The sequence below is a fragment of the Sciurus carolinensis genome, chromosome X (assembly GCF_902686445.1).
Source record: "Sciurus carolinensis chromosome X, mSciCar1.2, whole genome shotgun sequence".
Classification (NCBI taxonomy): Eukaryota; Metazoa; Chordata; class Mammalia; order Rodentia; family Sciuridae; genus Sciurus; species Sciurus carolinensis.
The window spans coordinates 47,624,875-47,647,035 of NC_062232.1; the positions used below are offsets into that span (position 1 = coordinate 47,624,875).

The following is a 22,161-nucleotide window of genomic DNA, read 5'->3' on the forward strand; positions in this document are numbered from 1 at the left end:
AGAACAAATGTTCACTGGACACATACCACAAAATAGATTATTTGCTTAGATATTAATATATACTAATTAATTTAATCCTCAGAACAGCCCTATGAATAAGGTATTGTTTTTATCCCCATTTTACTGAATGAGAAAGTAAGACTAATAAAAGTTAACTTGTCCAAGGTCATAGAAGTAATAAGTAGCAGACTTAATATTAATATGCCTGCTGTCTGACTCTATAGGTCCTATTCTTAACCATTATGATTTTCTACACCTGTTATTATATATCAGTCACTTTGTGTAGAGAACAAGACCCAAACCTATGCAGAAACTCAGCTTTCTCAATCTTGGATTCCTAAGTGAGGCATATTGTTTTTTCTACTGAGGAGAAACACAAGTGAGCTAAGCAATGCTGTGCTAAGCCATATTGGAGTCCAAGGCAAAAGAGAATTTTAGCAATAACAATATAATTTTATTTAAATTTTTACTATGTTGTTAATGGTGGATTTTCACATTAATTTGAATATTTACAGTATTACATTTAAATATTATTTATCCTGATTCTTGAGTGTGGTTAGTATCCCCTTAAATTTTGCCCTTAAGGCAAGTGCCTCTCTTGACTCTACCTCATGGCAACATGGCCTTAGGGGGGCAGAGGGGAAAGAATGTCCTTGATCACTTTGTTCTGTCCCATATTGTTCTTGCTATGTAATTGCAGCACTTATTTCCTGAGCAACCCAGACAATGTTGAGGCCTGACTCTATAAGAACAGTTACAGGGACTTCTTTAACCACCAGAACACACCTTTGGTAAGGATAGAAAGGACCTGTGAGGGTATCCAGTTCAACTTTCTTATAATCAGATTAGTAAACTTGATTTCTTCACACAGAACTAAGCACCTCTGTAGTCCTAGATTAAAGTTCTTAGTTCCTTCTAAGACTCAAGGATGGTCAGGAAGGAAATGGCACCCAAATTACCCAGGACCAGGACTATATTCCAGGACTCCTGACTCCCCATTCAGAAATATTTCCTAGACTTTCCATCAGCAGGGGACATTGGTTCCCTACCCTAGTCAAGTTGAATATGAAAACTCCTATATATCTGATTCCAGGACCTATTTTCTGAGCTGTATGCCAAATGGTTAGGAAAGGCCAGTATCTCCTTCAGTAAAGGATTAGGTCTGTGGGAGAGTGAGATTTAGCTAGTTCTAAAGTCTACAGTGAGATGCAGAAATATTGTCAGTTTAACAGTTTTATGACAAATATACTAATAGCATTAAGATCCCATCGCATCTAAGGTCTCCATAATATGTAGCCAAGGATTGGACTGGGAAAAGCCTCTACTTCTTCTGCCTTCTCAGGAAAATGAAAATCATGTATTATCTCCCAGGTCCCTGGGATCAATTCTCTTTGCTATCTAAACAAGGAAATGAAAACAACTCTCAAAACGAGCATTTTTTCAACCCCAAACACTCTTCAAATTCCCAAGACCTCAGGGCTTAACAAGATGATTATCACTTTGGCACTCCCTTAAACTTTCCAACTCAGATCAAGGATATCAAGTCCAATAGAACTCCTGACCTTTGGGGATTCTTTGAAATTCTGAGAGATGTCTACCATCTCATGCTTCCATCTTGCCATTCTCCAAGCCCAGTGTGCTAATTCTGTTCTTCACAACTTTTCCCTCTCTTGGCCTGGAAAGAGATGTCTAATGCTGTCCCTTTCACTCCTTTCACCAGTTTCAGAACACCTGATCATTGTTCTAAAAACATCTACTCTGCAATTCAGGATTTTATCTGTTTCTTTGACTTCTCCAAACAAAATTAAGCATGTCTTAGTCCTAGATTGACGCTTTGTTCCTGGGGTGTATCTCATTTCTCTGATTCTTCATTGGTCTATGGCCTCCTCTGATTATACTGTGAAACCCTTGAGAGCATAGACTTTTAAAATTCTGCATTGCAGCATACTTCCTGAAATGGAATCACTGTTTTCTGAATGAATGAATGAATGAATGAGTGAATGAACAAACAAATATTTTGTATTATAAGAGTTGCTCAGGCCAAAGGACATGAGAAAGTTAAATGATAGGAGAGGGTTAACTAAAAAAGTCAGAAAACGGCCCAGAAAAGATAATGTAACCCCCACCTGCATTTTGTTGTAGTTTTGTGACTAAAACAGATAAGGAACTGAGCTCCGGAGCTAATCCTGTGTAAACATCACCAAATTGCTAGTAAATCAGGAGCTAACCTTGAATAAACATCACCAAATTGCTGGTAAAACCATAAATTTGCCCACCCAAGAAAACTGCTTGTTTGCTTGCTGTTATAAAAAGACCGCTGTACTTTGGCTCGGGGCTCTCTGCCTCTGTCCTGCTGTAAGGACATGTAGTAGGCCCCAGCATGCTTGGACAATAAACCCTGTGTGTGTTGCATGAGAAGGTCTCTTGGAGTCTTCCTTTGCGGGCGGTGGGTGCTGTGACCCTAGCATTTGGAGGTTCCACCGAGATTTCCCTGCTGCCCTGGTCGTCTCCAACAGGCTCTTCTGTTCAGGTTCTGGCATTGCTGTGACTGTCAAGTGTAAGGCGTGCACCTTCCCCAACCGTGGTGGATAGACGTGTCCTGGAACCACAACTCACAACCCTGGGGGGACGCCTCAGAGGTGGGAGGACTCCAGGGACGCCTGGATGTCTCTTTTACAGTAGGTTCTGAAACTGTGACTTTGTTCCCAGAGAAATCAGAATCAGTAAGACCGGTGCACCCTTTGAATTGTTTGTTAACGTCTTTTTGGGGTCGTTTTGTGTCAGTGTCTGTTTTTCTTTGTCTCTTTTTGTATTCGATCTCTTCCATTATTGTTCCTAGTAAGATGGGTCAAGCAACTTCAACTCCTTTATCTTTAACCCTTGCTCATTGGTCAGAGGTCCGCAGCCGTGCCCAGAATCTCTCTCTCGTTGTTACAAAAGGCAAATGGCAGACCTTTTGCTCCACTGAGTGGCCATCCTTCGGAGTCGAATGACCTCCTGAAGGGTCTTTCCATTTGGTCCTGATCAGAAGAGTAAAAGATACTGTCTTCCAACCCGGCCATGATGGTCACCCGGACCAAAAACCCTACATCATAGTTTGGCAGGACCTTTGTGAGACTCCTCCATCGTGGGTAAGACAATTCCTGCCCCCAGATTTAACTCCAAAACCGGCTCCGGCAACTGTGCTCCCTCTACAATCTGACAATTGGAAATTGTTTTTGTTGACAAAATACCAACTAGCCAATTGGACATTAAAGTTAAAGCCCAGTACTCTTACTTTATGACTGGTGAGACTGGCTTGCTGGATGATTAAGATCAAACTTAGAAATTGGAATTAAATACAGAGGCCAAGAGAAAAAAAAAAAAAACAGTATCTTTCCCTCAAAGTCAGCCTGAACCCAGGGAATAAGAGGACTTCTCTAAGGAGCGCTGCAACTCTGGGTCACACAACCTCCTGATCAAGGAGATTGTTGAGACTAGAGGATGAAAATCACTCAGTGCATCTGCTGCAGAGGAGAGTCATGGAAAAAGGGAGACACCCCTAATACTTTCAAGGAAAGCCACCTCATCGAGAAGACCCTGCCTAACCAATGGCACTAATGGAGCTAAGAAGCTGCTCTTAAGTTCTCTATTAGTGACCCATGTGGAAACTCAGCTGACTCTTTAACAAGACAGGAACCAGGTCAATTGGACCAGCTTGATCTTAGACACCCAGCAAAACAGTTAAAACCAAAATATAGCCATTCTTGGGCATTTAAAAGAAATAATAGTTAAATGTAACTTAAGATGTACACTTGTGTTAGTCCATTAGAATAAAGACTAGAAGCTACAATTGAAAGAGTCTTTTTCAAATGTGCCTGATAACTATCAAGGGAAACTGCCAGAGTCAGAAGATTTTAGTTAGTTTAAGGCCTACAGTCACAGGTAGGCTTAACCTATGTTTGCTAGTATGATTATCTAGCCCTAAGTAACAGAAATATAGGGATCTCTACTTAACACAGGCTATACCAATAAAGAGATATTGTACAAAAATCAGATGACATTAAGTAGCTTAACTATATTTTCTGGGGACATCAATGACATTAAGAGTTAAATATTATGTTTACATTCCTGATAACCTGGACGATGTTAAAGTCCCCAAATAAAAGCCTTGTTCCCTCCAGCCTTTGCTAGGCCTTGTTATGGGAACAACTTCTCAGTTCTTCCACCCCCTGGTGAGGAATTACTGACTTCTGTCATCTTTATGATATTCATTGGCATGTTCCAGATTCCACAACATTTATATTGTATCAATCTCATTTCAGTACTCATGTCTTTTTGTTCTTCTCTCATAGAAGCACCCATCCCCAGATGCCTTTACAGCCTGCTCTTCCCCAACCAGACTTCTACCTTGGACCCCTCAGTTGACCCGATTTCTAAAAAGGGAACTCCAAACTGCTTGCCCCACGCTGCCCACTTCCAGCTCGAAGAAGCCAGATTGGTCATCACCCATCTTCCCTACAGCAGTGAAGGAGTTCCTAGTATTGGAGGGGTAAATGAAGTCAGAATTGGGGACAGGCAGTTAGTATAGAAATATGGGATTGGGTCAAATTGAGGAAATGAAGGCCATGAAGGCCATCTGCCTCTGGAAGTTGGAGACTGTCCCTGGGAGAATAAAATGTTAAGGATCTCCTAAGCTCATTAATTACCAAATTTACCTGCCTTTAAAGACTGTAAGCAAGGAGGTCTATGTGCAGCCCTGGGAGAAGAATGTTGGTTTTATGCTAATCATTCTGGAGTAGTGAGGGAATCCATGGCAAAAGTCAGAGAAGGACTAACAAACAGAAAGAAAGAATGGAAAGCTAGTCAGAGCTGGTTTGAATCCTGGTTCAATTTTTCCCCTTAGTTAACTACTCTGGTGCCCGCTATAGTGGGATCCCTAATATTGTTGTTACTAGCTTTAACTATAGGACCCTGTATACTTAACAGAATCATAGGCTTTGTGCAAGAAAGGATAGGAGATGTCAAATTAATGGTAATTAGACAACAAATACACAGCCCTGGGTGACTCAGATGGTCACTAGGATTAGAGACCGACCAAGAGAAGGGGGAAATGTAAGAGTTGCTCAGGCCAAAGGACATGAGAAAGTTAAATGGTAGGAGAGGGTTAACTAAAAAGTCAGAAAACGGCCCAGAAAAGATAATGTAACCCCCACCTGCATTTTGTTGTAGTTTTGTGACTAAAACAGATAAGGAACTGAGCTCCGGAGCTAATCCTGTGTAAACATCACCAAATTGCTAGTAAATCAGGAGCTAACCTTGAATAAACATCACCGAATTGCTGGTAAAACCATAAATTTGCCCACCCAAGAAAACTGCTTGTTTGCTTGCTGTTATAAAAGACCGCTGTACTTTGGCTCGGGGCTCTCTGCCTCTGTCCTGCTGTAAGGACATGTAGTGGGCCCCAGCATGCTTGGACAATAAATCCTGTGCGTGTTGCATGAGAAGGTCTCTTGGAGTCTTCCTTTGCGGGCGGTGGGTGCCGCGACCCTAACAGTATGACTGAGAGAAAATTATTTCACTTCCTATAGCTTGCAGGATTCAAAACAGGAATCATTATGTCCAAATAGTTTTTGAAGACAAACTGATTATTGCCAATTTAAAAGCTCTGGCATAATTACAAAGATAAAGAGAATATCTGCACTGGTCGCAGTGGCACACACCTCTAAACCCAGCTGCTCGAGAAGCTAAGGCAGGAGGATCCCATGTGCAAAGCTAGCCTCAGTCAAAGCAAGATGCTAAGCAACTCAGTGAGACACTGCCTCTAAATAAAACACAAAATAAGACGGGGGATGTGACTCAGTGGTCAAGTGACCCTGAGTTCAATCCCTGGTACCAAAAACAAACAAACAAACAAAAAACAAACAGAAAAGAAGATCTGTGATTTCCAGGGATTAGAGGGGAAAAAAACTGACTACAAAGTGACATAAGGGAATTTGAGGGGTGGGTGATGAAAATGTTCCATATCACAACTGCGGTGGTGATTGCATGACTATATACATTTGAAAAATGCATCAAATAGTACGCTTAAACTCGGTGACTTTTAGTATATGTAAATTACATGGTAATAAAGCTGTCTCAAAATGCTCTGAATTTCCAAGACAAAAGGAACTTTGAAATCTAAATCTATCAATGTAATCCAGGTGGCTATTATAAAAAGAATATAGACCTGAGAATTCAGATACCATGTTCCAATTATGGTTCTACAAAGTTATCTAGGTGATCTTAAATAAGTTGTTTAGTTTCTCTGAGACATCTCTTCTGACTCTGTTAAATAGGTACAATGATATCTGCCTTGTCCAACTGAAATAATAGATGTGGATGCACTTTGAAAAGTTCATAACTTACTATGATCAGAATATCTACTATGCACAGCCAAATTTCAACAAGATTCAGAGATTTTATTGCCTAGAACTCAGGGACAATGAAAAAAAGTAGATCCTGAATCTCAGGGTTTGTACTCATCAACTCCTCTAAAGCAATTTCTCCTCATAATCTGATTAATAAACTTCCTTTTGAAAATATTTTCTTAGAATAGCCTTGGGGAGAAGAGGAGGCTGGCTAATTTTAACCACTGGGAGAAAATGTGGCTGGCTTTTTGACAGGTGGCACATGAGGGTTGCAAATAGGAAAAGTAAGAACTGAGGGGAAGCCCAAAACAGCAGTTTTCTTCTCTCAGACTGGTGGGGATCTGAATGCTGCTCTCACCTCCAGAGTGTTCCCATCAGAGCTCCCTGACTTGGTAAGGTGGGGCACTACCACAGCAGGTTTTCCTAAGACCATCGTCTGATGCCTACCCTGTCAAGGCCAAAGCCAATAAACCCATGTCCCTAGAAAAGGTGGCAAATAGTAGGAGCTGTAGAGGTAGAATATGTCTAGACTCATATGTTTTAACACCTACTGTAGATACCCTGCCATCTTCCCCAAGTGTGCCATGGAATGAACTTCAAGCCACTGGACTTGGGGCCACAAGAAAGTATAAATTATAAACTTAATTACTTTCAGCTTCATTTCATCACCTGAAAAATGGAAGTAACATAGTATTTCCATGATAGCTGTGAGAATTAAAAAGTATTTATGTGCAAAAGTACTTTCTTAACTGTAAAGTATGCACACATGTAGAGAGATTCCTAAGAACTGTTTATAAGAGACGAGCTTAGAATGAGTGTTCCCAGGGGACAAGGATATAGCTATCATATAGCTACTGGCATCTGAAAAGGTCACCTCTTTTTGCTCTATTTCACCCCTTCCCATCATTCACAGCCCAGCTCAAATTCTTGAATATTTCAGCCTACCATATAACTAGATGCTTCTTTTTAGAGTTATTTTGGCTTAATCCCTTGAAATACTATTTTGCTTACAATTCTGAATATTCTGTGATTACAAAAGACAGCATAGATAAAAATCTTACCTTTTGATTTAGGATTATACAGTGAGTTCGGTTCCTGGCTATACTACTTATTAGCAAGATGTCCCCTATTTGCCTGAGAATTTTCATCTACAAAATAGGGTCAAGATTAATTGACAGCACTGCCATGAGGTCAAATGAAATATTGAATTTGGAATAACTTTTCAAAATGCCACAGAGATATAAACTATTATTACTTGTATTATTATTTCTATTATAGGATTATATTAATATTATAGATAATTACATACTATGCATATACTTATATTATTATAATAATATTACTACAGGGCTAATAAGGGCTACAAACTGTTTCTTAAGCGTTATGGAGTCTCTCAAGGCCTTTTTGGTGGTCCCCTAAACCACTGAGCCTGGATATTTTATCATACTGGAACTACTTCCTTGGATTTTACCTCTAGGGACCTTGCAAAGGTTGGCTTACATTGGGAAAGAGTATTATCACAAATGTCTAATTGCTGTCTTTGAACAAGTTCAAATTTCTAATTAGGACAAAGCTGATCATTTTTCTCTAACTAAAGGGAAACCCAGCAGGATGTAGTTCCGTGGTAAAGTTCCCCTGGGTTCAATCTCCAGCACCAATTTTAAAAAAACCCACCATAAAGACATGGCTGAAATGTAAACAGGTGTTCGGAACAATCTATTGGTGTCTTTTTTCACAAAAGTAGTGCACCAGCCTAACTCTGGACTGAGGAAACTAAATGGGAATGCTAGAAAAGAGCAACTGAGCAGAGGGAAGATAATCAGAGAAAGCAACCAAAAAACCATAAAAGGTTTCCTGTGATCCTCTCATTGCAACTCCCAAACTACAACATGAAAACCAATAAACTTCAACTTTATGACACATATCCCTGACCAAGGATACCTAAATGGTATCTATCATGAAACAGGCCTAAACTGCTATGACTAAATGTCTATTTCTGAGTGAGAATATTCAAGTTGTAACATAGTGGTAGTGAAAGTTAAGCCACTAGGCCAGACACCTTTGAAAGCTGCATTCATGGCTATTATTGCTCACCAGGGTTTAGCCACAAGGTTATAAACTATGTGCCCAAACACTTGCTCCCAAAAATACTGACTATTCTGAAATAGAGACATGGGAAAACAGGCATTCATAGAAATCTTTGAGGAAAAAACATGCAAGTGAAAAGGTCTACAGACTCAAACAGATAGAAAGGGTACCATAGGTCAAAACACCCAAAGAACAATCTGACAAAGAACAATCTGACAAAATGGTGTGTGTTTGTGTGTGTGTGTATATATATACACATAAATATATAGATAGATAGATAGGCGCAGGAGAGGGTTAAGTTAAAAAATACATTGTAGTCATGCTGAAAGACACCCACATGTGCACCAAAAAAGTATTTTAACAGGCATGTAATGACAAAGATGCACAAAGGTTTATGTGGACAGACAGACATATTCACAGTTATAGCAAGAAAGCTACACTTACACAAAGGTCCATACAGTGCCCAATAGACATGGGTGTAAAAAATTGTGCTAACACTGAAATCCTAAGTGCCAGTTTTTATGTCTGTATTTATGATAAGGAATGTCTATGAATATGTCACCAGTTAGCACTGAAGATGATCATGAACCTAAAGGATATAATAAAAGCAAACCAAAGTACCCAGGGTTTAAAATCTCACAGTTCCCATCTGCCACAGCAAAGGCAGCCAAAGACAACTGAAGCAGCAAGCTGCATGGAAACCACAAAAAGCCCTTAACTATTCTCATGTAAAAATTAATCCCAGGGTAAAAAGTTCAATGCTCCCAACTTTTATAAAGCCGTCAAATAGTTCTAAATCCCATTTATAAATTGCTTCCATTACACATGCTAGAAGCACCAATACATGTAATATGTGTAGGAAAAGGAAGCTTAGAGGAACTAAGGTACTACGAAAGGGATCTTACTTCATTAAGTGGCTTGTTTCCTGGTCTCTGTAGCTTCCAGTATCCACCAATTTTCTTGCAGATTTCTAGAGTTTTGGAGCCCTGGTCCAAGTTACCTGTGATGAGAGAATGCTCTTTAGACTGAGTTCAGACCCCAGCTCCTTTTGGAGAGTCCCGACGGTTGATCACTTTTGTTCATCTTTCAGAACCACCAGCATTGAGATGTGAGGAGGAAGGGAGGGAAGGGTATGCTCACGTAAATTTAGTAAGAGAAAGATAGCTGAAAGTAGTCAAAAAGAAATCCAAAACCAGTATATGAAGTACCCTGTGCCTACTTAAATTTCTCAGGGAATATCTTGGGAAAAGAAGAATCCCAGGCTCTTGTCTGAAATTACAAAGTAAGAATTCCAGTTCTGGACAATTTTTTGGACTTGAAATCTTAGGTTACATGTATAACCTGGCTAATTAAAATAAACAATAGCTCAAATTTCTTGCCTCTCCTGAGGACTTCCCCAGAGCAACATAAATAGTTTCAAATTTTCATCCCTTTCTGTAGCCCACACCTTTAGAGGAAATGTGAGCAGTGGATGTGTCAAAAACCAGAGAGTAGGAGGATAAACCAAGCACGTATCTAATCAGACCCAATTAGTAAGTGAAATCTGTGTTCTCAGAGCAGTCAAACAGCACTGCTTCCATTTCCAGTATGAGGATACTGAGGCTCTCAAAGAGGGTTCATTATAATTCACTATACAGAAGTATATACAGAAACCCCATAATAGACATCAATCTCCTGACACCTGGTTCAGTTATCAAATGTGGTAAAATTGGTACTACTATCACAGAAATATTCAAATAATGAGTAAACATACATGTTTTTTCTTACCTGCTCAGAAACCAGTGTTTTGCTTAAAATTCTTCTAATTGTTCCAGGGTTGTTTATTCCAGTGGTATTCGGTTCTTCCAGTTGTATCCTACAACTCTCTAGATCAATACCAACCCAGAGCCAATCCTACTGAGAAGGGGCAGTGTCTCAGGGAGAAATGATCTGAATGTTACTTCCAAAACAGGATTCTGAGTCAGCCCAGCCTCAAGTGATTTGAGCAGAGCTCTGCCAATATGTGGGGTGACATGTGTGTGTGCGTGCGTGCATGTGTGTGTGTGTGTGTGTGTGCTTACTGTTAGGGCTCTTTCTGGTGTTCTGGTTCTTTCAAATAGAAGAACCCATCATTTCACTTGGAAAACAAATCTTGAGTTCTAATACTGGCATCTACAGTTATTTATAGACAATGCAGAATATCTGGATAGATAAAAGACATATTCCTATCTTTAACTGTTGTATTGTATTGCCACAATTATAATTTCAGGCTAGTTGTCTAGTACCTCAGCTTATAAGTCACTTTCATGTTTGTTAGCCATTTTAATCCTCATAGTTTTGCCTGTAAGATTCAAATTATTATCCCAAGTTGCATATAAGTAAAGCAATGGCTGAGTAATACTCCATTGTATATATATACCACAATTTCTTTATTCATTCATCAATTGAGGGGCATCTACGTTGGTTCCACAATCTGGCTATTGTGAATTGAGCAGCTATGAACATTGATGTGGCTGTATCTCTGTAGTATGCTGATTTTAAGTCATTTGGGTATAAACCAAGGCGTGGGATAACTGAGACAAATGGTGATTTCATTCCAAGTTTTCTGAGGAATCTCCACACTGCTTTCCAGAGTGGCTGCACTAATTTGCAACCCCACCAGCAATGTATGAGTGTACCTTTTTCCCCACATCCTCGTCAACACCTATTATTGCTTGTATTCTTGATAATCGCCATTCTAATTGGGGTGAGATGGAATCTTAGGGTAGTTTTGATTTGCATTTCTCTTATTACTCAGCCATAAATAATAATAAAATTATGCCATTTGCAGCAAATGGATAAAATTGGGGAATATCATGCTAAGTGAGATAAGCCAATCTCAAAAAACCAAAGGACGAATGATTTCACTGTTAAGCAGATGATGATACATAATGGGGGGGCGGGAGGGAGATAAAAATGGAAGAAGGAGGGACTTTATAGAGAGAAAAGAGGTGTGGGAGGGGTGGGGGGAAGGGAAAAATAACAGAATGAATCAAACACCATTACTTTATGTAAATGTATGATTACACAAATGGTATGCCTCTACTTCATGTACAACCAGAGAAACAAGTTGTACCCCATTTGTTTGCAATAAAAAAATAGAATAGCAATGCACTTTTGGTGAAATTTTCCAGTTCTTTTTCTATATATAGAAATGTTTTAATTTTCCCCTCAAAATAAAATTAGGCTTATATTTAAAAAATAATACTGATGCTCAAAGAAGTAAAATGACTTATTCTAGGTCACACAGGTATTAAGTAGAAGAAGCAAAATTCAAATCCAAGTGATTCTCATTTCCAAACTGTTTTTCTTTCCATCACACTAGGTTATCAGGAAACAAAATTCATTGACTTTACATCTTTATCAATAAATGTCTGTTGAAGGAGCCAAGAGTAAGTAAAAAAATGAATGTGAGGGAGCAGCTCATGTAATAAGATTCAGGTTGAACTCCATAGTGGTGTATGTTTGTATGTGGAAAAAAATCCTTAGGCCTATGGAACTAGTGGTGGACAGCGAGAGAAGAAGCAACCTGCCATCACTGAGAAACCTTGGGTGCTAGGAACTAGGCATTCATACATCCATAGATTCTATTTTATTCAATGCTCACAAAAATGACAGATGTCATTCACTATGCCACAAAAATTTGACACTGGATTTATCCAACTCCAAATTTGATCCTCTTTCCACTATAATGGTGTGCTCTGTCAACCTCCAGGTTAGAAGTTTAGAGGGAAGGATTGGTAAGAGTGTATGTGAAGGCAGTGGAAGTGCAAAAATCCAGTAGTAAAAAATGAACTGAGGTTCTTCAGGTCCTGAACTAGATGCAGATAAGTCAAATACTAATCATGATCTGAATGTGGTCCTTGGATCCTATCACCAGCAGGATCAGAGACTAAAGAGGAAGTAGATGAAACCAGTTTCCCAAATGAGGTACTGATGTCACCCTCTTTCCCAGTGATATATTTAGACTCAAGTGTCTAGTTGGGACCTTGAGAAGCAGAACTGTAATATGGGAGCCATTTATATTCCAAAGGTGAGAGTGGCTGCTGAGGTGATGCCAAAACATAAACCAAAGTTGGGGATATATTTTCCCACCCTTGGCCTATAAATAAGCCCAGAGCAGTCCCTAGGGTAAGGAATATTAACCTTGTCTCTGATGAGCCCTCACCCTAAGGGGCCGTTATATCTTTCTAACAATTAGGAGGCTGGTGTAGGAGTCTATCTGATGCACTTGGCAGTGGAGGCAGGGAGTTAGCAGCTGCTGAAGAACTTCTAAATTGCCAGGGGATAGGTTTGCTTCCTAAGAGAAAAGGAGGGAGGTGATAAAGAAAACCGTGACCAGTTCCTCTGCCTTAGGTCCCCTGACCTGACTTCCTAAGGGATTATGGGAGAGTTCCAGGCAGGGAACTTAGAAAATATAGCAATCATCTGCTGCTGCCTTAATGGTTTATTTTAATCCACCACCTGCAGTTTCCTTACAGAACAGAGGAAGGACTGGTAACTACACTACAGGTGAGTTAGGGTGGAAACAGTCTAGTGTGTATGTGTGTGTGTGTGTGTGTGTGTGTGGATGTACATGAAATATACACATCCACACACATATATGCACATATGTATGTATATATACATTTTTTTTCTTTTTTAACACCAGGGATTGAACCCAGGGGTGCTTAACCACTGACCCACATCTCTGCCCTTTTTTTATTTTTTATTTTGAGTCAAGGTCTCACTACTTGTTTGGGGCTTCACTAAGTTGCTGAGACTGGTTTGAAACTTGCAATCCTCCTGCCTCAACTTCCCAAGTCACTGGGATTACAGGTGTGTATCACCATGCCTGGCCAAATATTTAAGACTCTGGGACAAAACTGGAGAAAAATAGCATTTGGGCATGCTGGAAAGTCAGGATACTGAAACCCTCATTCACTACTGATGTCGTGACCTTGAACAGATCCCTTTACCTTTTTGAGCCTGTTTTTCCATCTGTAAAGCAAAAGGACCACTCAAACTCTCAGGTCTTTCATAGTTCCTGACTGTGAAGGATTATCTACCTGCTCTCAAAATTCTTTACTCTTTCATTTTACTGCCTTCACAACTTTTAGGGATTTTTGAGGAAAATGATGCTACAGAAGATCCAACCAGCTATTTCTTTGAGTCCTACCCTCCTGGAAAGCCAGGAATGAAAGGTTATAAATAAGCTCTGAGTCAAAGCAACCCATTTGTCCCCCACACATGGAATAAAAATAATAAAGGAAGAAATAGGAAAAGGAGCAGGTTCAGGGCAGTTTCATATCCATTGGAGCTATGAGAACCTTGTGGTATGGGGAAGTAGGACTGGGGTTCCAACAAATTTTAGAGACTTTGGAAAGGAATTGTACGTGGTCCTAGTTACCATCAGAATTCAGACTAACTTTGTTTCTATAAAAAGGACTAGAAACAGGCCTGAGGGCTGTTAGGCTGTGGTGTAAAGCACAGGCATCCAAGGGCATGGATTCCCCACCACCAGTGTGACAGAAGATGTAGCTTTACTTGTGAGTGACAAGAACCTGGCAAGACAAAGCTATTGGGCTGAGTCTGAAATGGCCCATTCTGAAGCTATGGAAAGTAATCAGGTTGTTAGATAGAAAATCTCTGGGCATTGAGTGTGTTAAAGGAAGCTGCCCTGAGCTTTGAGGGTTCTTCCATAATCAGTGATCAGTGAAAGAGATGAAGGCCCTAGGACCCATGGAGAGTAGGTCTAGGTAAGGATCAAGAGAGGTAGGACTAGGATGACTCCGTGGTCATGAGGACTAGGCAAGACAGGTTCCTTTGAGGCCAGCATGGTATATATAAGTGCACTGTTAAAATCAGGGAGAACAGAGGGAGAATTGGAATATATGAAGCCTGCAAAGTAGTAGAAACAGAGGTCCTGAGAAAAAGATAGACTTTGAGAAGAATGGAATATGCAAGGGCTTTGAGCTAAAGGGCTGCCCAAATGTGGACAGTCGAATTTTAAAAGAAGAGCATGAAAGGGCAAACTCTATACCAAGGCATTGTTAAAAGATGGATTTCAGATGTCAATAAGAAGCAGTACTGGTGGACTAGATGGCATGGAGGAGGGTAAATGTCAGCATAGTCTGTCTATGCATGAGGCCTACCTGGCATGTCATGCCACAGTAACCAGGGCATAAAAGACATACCAGTGCAAAGCATCATGGGTCTCCTCCAGCCCACTTGATCTAGCTCCACAGGGATACTCTGTGAGATGGGCAGAGAGTGGCATTTTTCCAAGAGGATTTTGAATGGTGGAGTCCTTGGTGATGGTTCAGCTGGAGGAAAGAAGGCCTGCAAAAAACAAACAAACAAAGAAGATTATTTAATAGAAGTGAGGAGCAAGCCAGCACTTGGCTTAAGTGTTAGAGCTTCCATTTTGAAATGTCATCTGGTCCAGGCCCCAAATACAAGCAAGGTGAACATGTGCCATCAATAAATACAATCAAATACCCAAATACCAAGAGTTTAAAAGACATCAGGAAGTAGAAATATCAGTAAACAACTGATTTAAAGAAAATAACATCTATTGTTTCTCTTTTCTAGGATGTCAGTGTGTGTGTGTGTGTGTGTGTGTGTGTGTTTGGTTTATACTGAGAAGCAAGGAGTGAGGTTTCTGCATTTGCAAGGCTCTGACCTTTACTCATTGTTAGACCTGGGGCAAATGATTCAACTCTCTGAGTCTCACTTTCTTCATCTGCATATAAGGAATAGTGAGAGTATATGCCTTTCAGAGTTACAGAGATGATGAAAGAGATAATGCATGTAAAGCACATAATAAGTACTTTGTTAAAAACAAGCATGTGTTCATGCACACACAAGAATGACAGAGACAGAGAAATACTCTTTCAAGAGCACATCTTAGCTAAGATCAAATTCAGGTCCTTCCATTGACATCAACATAACCAGCTATCTTCATCCCAATTCCTTTCTTTTCCAAAACTTGACCTCCAGGTGAAAAATATAGAAAGGAACTAAGATCTATGGCATCTCTGTGGTGCATCTGATATGTATCAGATACTCTGATAAACAGCCTATTTGTCATACTATTTCATAACTACTTCACAATGTAGATAGTAGCCCATTTTACAGTGAGAAAACTAAGGCTCAGAAAGGGAAATGAGTTTCCCAAGGTCATACAACTAGTAAATGATATGTCTATCGGATTATAGGCCTGCCATGTTGCCTTTCTAGACAACATAAAGATAACACCTTGGTGCCTACATCCTTCAAATTCCTCCTCAACACTCCTATGTCACTATGGAAACAGTATGGGTTTCTTCCACCTGTGTACTTATCCATAAGAAGATTGGATGTATATAGCAGTTAACAGTCTGAATGACCCTTAGAAATTGGTTTAGCAATTGGGCAGAGAAAAGTTCCCAATTCAGTTCTTTCTCACAATAGTCACTGGGTCACACTGAAAACAGAGTTTCAGATGGTAGCTCTGTAGGCATCCTATGGCATGATTTTAAGTTTGCTTTTAACTACTCCCCTTAATCCTAACTATTTTACCTTATACACACATAAACCATTAGAACTTGAAACTTTACAAATCAAATAATCTAACCTCCCCACAAAAGAACATATAGGAGAAAAAAAAACCCGAAACCCAACAATGAAAGGTACTGGAACCTTGAATTATTTTTTTATGGATAGAAGTAAGAGGCTAACTATAGAGTATATTGTCAAACTGTGTGCTTTTGCTGAGACCCATACTGAATTAAGGAAAAGTTGAACCCATCTAGAGTATATAAGGGTTAATGGAAGGGAAGGCAGAGGAAAGAGATAAGAGTGGCTAGGAATTTGGTCGGCAAATCTAACTATTGTTTCTTTTACAGAGCATACATTAAGCCTCCAGCAGGTAAAAGACTTGAGAAACTGAACTTGATAATTCTCATAAGACTCCAGAATAAAGTAAGAGGCTATGGAGATCCAGCACTGACCAAAGAGCTAGCCTCCTTGTATCCTGATCCCATGTCTACCACTGACTCATTCTTTGTATCCTTAGATAAGATTTAGTCTTTTCATTTGTACAATGGGGACAACAGCCATTGTCCTAACTGCTTCTGAGCATGGCTATGAGTATCATTTGTAGGCATAAGCTGAATAAAATGAGAAAATGGTAATAAGACCAATAGAACACTGGAAGAGAAAAGGATACTGGGACATCAAATGAGAAAACAGAATTATAGGCACATAGTTAGTGTTTGATATACTATGTTATATATAGCGTTTGATATATTAAGCATAATATTCTTTATTACCTAGAAAGGAAGCAGAGAGACTTCTTATTTCTAGTTGAAAAATAAAGGAAAACAGAAATCAAAATTGTTAAATGACTTATCAAAAGTTACATGTCTGATAAAGTACAAGATCCAGGACATATATTAAGGCTTTTTGACTCTAAGTCCAATGTTTTCTTTCTTCAATGTTTTGCTTTATAATGTGTGATATAAGAATAGTGATAATATTTATAATTAGTTTCTCAAATCACTTTATGCATTGGAAAGCATTATGCAAAGTATAAAGTCATGTACAGATCTAACAAAATTTCATCATTCTTCCTCTTCCTCACTTAATTTGTATTCTACTAATTTTCACTAAGGTGTTAGCATATGATGGGCTTAAGGTGTAGTCCTTTCCTGTGATATGTACTTCTAATAATGACACAAATAGCTAACATTTATTGTACAATGTCTCTTGGCCACATATTGTTATAAGTACTTCTGTTTATTTCATCCTCCAAACAAGTCTACAGGGTAGGTATTATTATCATCCCCATTTCAAAATTAGTCCCTGACTCATAAGGTAGTTGTTATGATAAAATTGAGTTCATATATGTAAAATGCTAAGAACAGTGTCTGGGCACAAAATAAACACTGTGTAAATTTTAGCTATAATTATTAGTATTACTCTCCTCATTTTCTCCATGCATAGAGTGAGGCTTCGTGACCCCTGATGAGACCTATCCACACTCTATGACTGACATCATCCCTTTAAAGATACACCACCTCCTCTGACATTATTCACCTTAAAGCTGCAGTGATAGACTTGACCACAGTCAAATCTGGGCCGAAGCAGTCAGTTTCAGAGCTTCTAGCTCTGAAGGGCTGGATGTGTACACCTCAAAAATGAAACATCCCAAAGGAAGTCAGCCAAAACACACTGTTGCCCTGAGTAACACAGGAAAACCTGGACCTGTATCAGGTTTTTTAGTTTCATTTTCATTTAATAATCCAATGAAATGCATGGTCATTGCTACTTTACAATGTATTGTTTTCATATCCACTATCCCAATTTAGCCTCACAAGAGACCTGAGAGACGCCTGAGGTGAGAATGAGAATTTTCATCTGGTGGAGAAAGCTGCTAAAACCTTGAGGGAGGGTAAGATTTGTGGCAGAGACAAGACTATAATTCTCATATCCTACTTGTCTCCCAGTTTTTGTGTGTCAGGGGAAATCCTTTCCCTTCCCTTAGACTCAGTGTAAATCATCTGTAAAATGGACATCATCTGTAAAATGAACTGAATGAACGAGATAGTCAACAGGACCCCTGACCTATATTGATGTCCCTGACATTCACGGCTATTTCACTCCACATTTTCATGTTCCCTGGGTCTAGTCCTGGGCTTTTTTTTATGTATCAGGGGCTGAATCCAGGGTGCTTAACCACTGAGCAACATCCCTAGCCCATTTTTGTATTTTATTTAGAGACAGGGTCTCACTGAGTTGCTTAATACCTCATTAAGTTGCTGAGGCTAGCTTTGAACTTACGATCCTCCTGCCTCAGTCTCCTAAACTGCTGGAATTATAGGTGTGCACTACTGGCCTGGATGGGCTGGTGTTTTAAACACCAAGGACAACTAGACAGCATCTCTGTGAAACCAGCAGAGGGCATAGGATTTCTGCATAGAAGAGCCACCAGTAAACCACTAGGCAAAAAGGAGGTGACTAATCTCTCACTGAATTTTGAGACAATTACAGGCTCAGATGAGAGGCAAAAATCAGAAAAAGGCAATGTGGAAAGATCCCCAGGAACTGTCTGGTCCAAATTCCCACTGTTCTGATGGAGAAATAGCTCCAGTGAGAGTAAGAAACTGGATTGTACTCACAAAGTTAATCATGAGTAGAAATGAAACTGGAACCCTGTGTTACCTTATTCTCAGACACTGTTCTTTCAACAGTACCAATCAGTTACTGCTATGGTACTACCTTGAACAGTTTCAAAATTATTTGTAATTTACCAAATTTCAGTAGCAGCAGTAGTGGTAATGATAACAATAATAATAATAACTGCTACCACTTTGTAGATGCCCACAATGTGTTGTACATGGTACTATGCTGCATACCTTACATACACTGGCTCTTTTGATCTCCACAACAACCTTTTAGGTAGGCAGTGTTTAATCTATATCACAAATAAGAGGGCAACTCACATCCAATCCTTTGTAATTTCAAAGCCTGTGCTTTTAAAGAGCCCACAAGGCATCTGTACCCAGCACATGTGGCCCAATTTGATGTGCTCATCTGTGACCCTCTTCCAGGTTATGGGTGACTTTGGACATGCAGTGCCCAACTGCAATTGTTAGCTAAAGGAGTTATTCGATATATTTGTTTGCTTGCTTGTTTGATTGTTGGTTTTAAGACTGCTGCAATAAGATTCACTTCCACAGTATTACTCCAATTTTTATGTTCTTAAAGCTTATCATAACTGATAAATGTAATAAGAGAATGTTTGTAAACATATTAATGTCCTTCTCAGATAAAGCAAGACTATTGTTTCTGTCCTGATAGGGCCCAAATGTGACATGCAGGAAGCATGCAGGAAACTCTGGTTTTATCTCCAGCACATACACAAAACATTAAGAACCCAAATTTGAACTCGAATTCTGTCACAATCTGTGTGACTGTGGATAAGTCACTCAAACATTGGGCTTCAGTTTCCTCACTGGTATAAATGAGGATAGTCACTCCTATATCACAAGGTTACTGTAAGAATTAAATGGAAACAATACATGACAGTATTCTGCCAGATTCTGGATATAAAGCTACTGCTAAATAAGTTATGGGAGAAGAATATAAATGGGATGTACTTAGCTTACATTCTTTAGGTCAAATAATTTAGGGTGTTGTTACTAGAAAGTACCTAGAGACATCAAGTGCACCCTGCTGCCCTGATAGGGAAACTGAGATCCAGTCGGATGAAAGGATTTATCTCCAAATCATATAGACAGCAGGGCACAGAGCTAGGAAACAAATTCAGATCTTCTGCCACAGTCCAGAGGCTTCCCTTGAGTCCAGTCTCTAGATCTACTTCCTGCTAGAGGGGAAGGGAGGGAGTAAGGGGGACAAAGCCAGGGAAATGTCTCACGACCTAAGAAAAATGTGAGACCATGACTCACTTAGACATCATTAAATGACCCTCGTCACTTTCCTACTATTCCCAGAGCTCCAGATTTTGGGGCAAGGCCAAATTGAGGTGTGGACTATAAGAGCTCAGCTCCGGGAAGAAGTAAAATTTTCCCAGGGCTTCAGGATCTATGAAGTTCCCTGTACCTGACTGCTAGGAGCATTTATTCCAGGACATCCCAGGCTGAAAGTGGGGTCTGGTGTGTGAGGTATGGGAGTTTAGCTGGCTTCTGGGGTCCCAAATGTTTCAAAGAGTTATTTGGAAAAGCCAGTCTTACCTGAGAATGGCAAACTCCAGAGCAGGCCTTGGTGGCTTTGCCATCTGCATCCCCTGCACCCATTTCCATGTCAAGCTTCTGGGACTTCCTGGCCTGGCTGGACTCCTCTGGTCCCCTATTGTCTTCCTGCTCTTTCATATCACTGGGCTTCTCCTCCAACTTTTCCATGACATCCTCAGTGGTGAACCTCTTGGTACAGGCACCCAATTCAGGGTGCTCTCTGGCACTGTCATCTTCCTTGAGGAAGCTAACCACAGTCTCAGAGTCTTCATCAAGCTCCTCAGAGGAGGAATGATCCCTGTTGGAGGTGTGGCAGTTCCTATGGCACTGGCCTTTCTGCCTCACTGGGTCATCCTGGAACTTGAAGACAGCTGAGGTCACAGAAGAGGTGGCAACATTGCAGGGACCTACTAGGGCCTGGCCAGGAATCTCCTCACCTTCAATGCTCATCTCAAATATGCATGAGGTGTGGGGGTCCTTCCGGTGATGGCATTGGTGCCTTCCCATGGCACTGCCCCACAAGTTGGCTTCAGTGGTTTGGCAGGACAGATCAGGTGGAAAGGTGACCTGGGAGGTAGTGCCCTCTAGGATGAAGTCATCACTGCAGTACGGTTCACCATGGTGGCGGCCCAACTGTGGCTCTTCGCGTGAGAAGGACCGCCATCTGCGGGCCACTTCAGCCATATTGTTGAAGAATTTGACAACAACACTGAATGGAGCCACCTTATCTCTGTGCTGGTGTCCAGGGCTCTCCTCATAGCTGCCCTGTGTGTTGCCTTCAAAGGTGGAGCCCTCAATGGTGGTCTTGAGTCCCTGGACTCTGGTGTCCTCTGTCCATGCAGAAGAGGCCTCATGACACCTGGGGGACATATTTTTCAGGTGACTTCTGGATCGTCTATCACTACTGAAGTGCACAGGAGCCTCCTCCTCCTCCCAAGAATCTTCCTCCACTTGGATGCCAAAATCATCAAAGGCTAGCACCTTCTGGTTTGCCCTCTTTGGCGCTTGCACAAGCCCCTGTACATCTTCAAGGAAAGGCTCCAGACCCTCAATATGGCCTGCATAGGAATGTCGGAAGGGTTTTAGAGCCTCCTCAATCTTCCGTATCCTATAGATACCTGTGGCCTCCTGTGGCTCCTGGACCTTGCCACTCCTAGGGGGAGTATTCTTAGAGCCCCCAGTAGAAGACTTTGACTTCCTGAATGACTTCATTTTGTCCATGAAGGTGACTTTGGATTTCACCTCTGGTGGTCTGGAGATGTCTCCCAGTAAAATCATGGACTGAGGTCGCTTCCTCTGGCTGGAGGCTCCTTTTCTGCGGCTCACAAAATTCCAGATCTTATTGACTTTGGTTTTCTTCTTGTTCCAACCACTCTCTTCCTTGGGACTCAAGTCTCTCTGGTTACACTCCTCAGACCCCTCTAGCTCCTGCAGCCTCACCTCCTTGGTCAGGCCTTCTACCTCAGGGGGGCCTGAGAAGACCTGAGCCTGGCAGCCATTGGGTGCCAGCTTTGAAAAGGAAGCAGTACGGCAAATGCTGAAAGTCTCCATGGTCACAGCAGGAATGGGCCACCAAGGCACAGAGGAAGTGATGACCAGTTATTTCCAGCTGAAGGAGAGAGAGGGAGAGAGAGAAGAAAGACAAGGAAAGAAAGAGGGAGTGAGAGGGAGGGAGAGAGCATATTAATGAGAGAGAGAGAGAGAGAGAGAGAGAGAGAGAGAGAGAAGTACTAGATTAGGCAAGGCTATAAACAGGGTTCTTTATAGATTTGTAATGATCAAATATATAGAACACACTTTACCACAACTGGAGTGCCAAATCTTGAAGACCTTTACAGAGCAAAAACTCATTAATTTGGACCCCACTAGTTTAGGATGTGGATCCAAGATTACAGATTAACTGTGGGCCAAGGAAAGCTTTGATTCTTTGAAAATAAACCTGAGAGGGA

The 22,161-nt window shown here is 40.6% G+C and overlaps 1 protein-coding gene across 1 annotated transcript in view; it reads right to left on the bottom strand.

Annotated features, from left to right (window-relative positions):
• The window catches only part of Arhgef9 (Cdc42 guanine nucleotide exchange factor 9), a 266,710-nt gene extending 246,118 nt beyond the window's left edge, over positions 1 to 20,592 (bottom strand). The window contains exons 1-3 of the mRNA XM_047536786.1: positions 20,213 to 20,592; positions 14,672 to 14,816; positions 9,383 to 9,477 (exon numbers count right to left, since the gene is read on the bottom strand). Of these exons, the coding sequence (XP_047392742.1) occupies positions 9,383 to 9,477; positions 14,672 to 14,816; positions 20,213 to 20,380 (408 nt within the window). The 5' untranslated portion in view covers positions 20,381 to 20,592. The remainder of the gene's footprint in view (positions 1 to 9,382; positions 9,478 to 14,671; positions 14,817 to 20,212) is intronic.
• Positions 20,593 to 22,161: the final 1,569 nt, after the last annotated feature.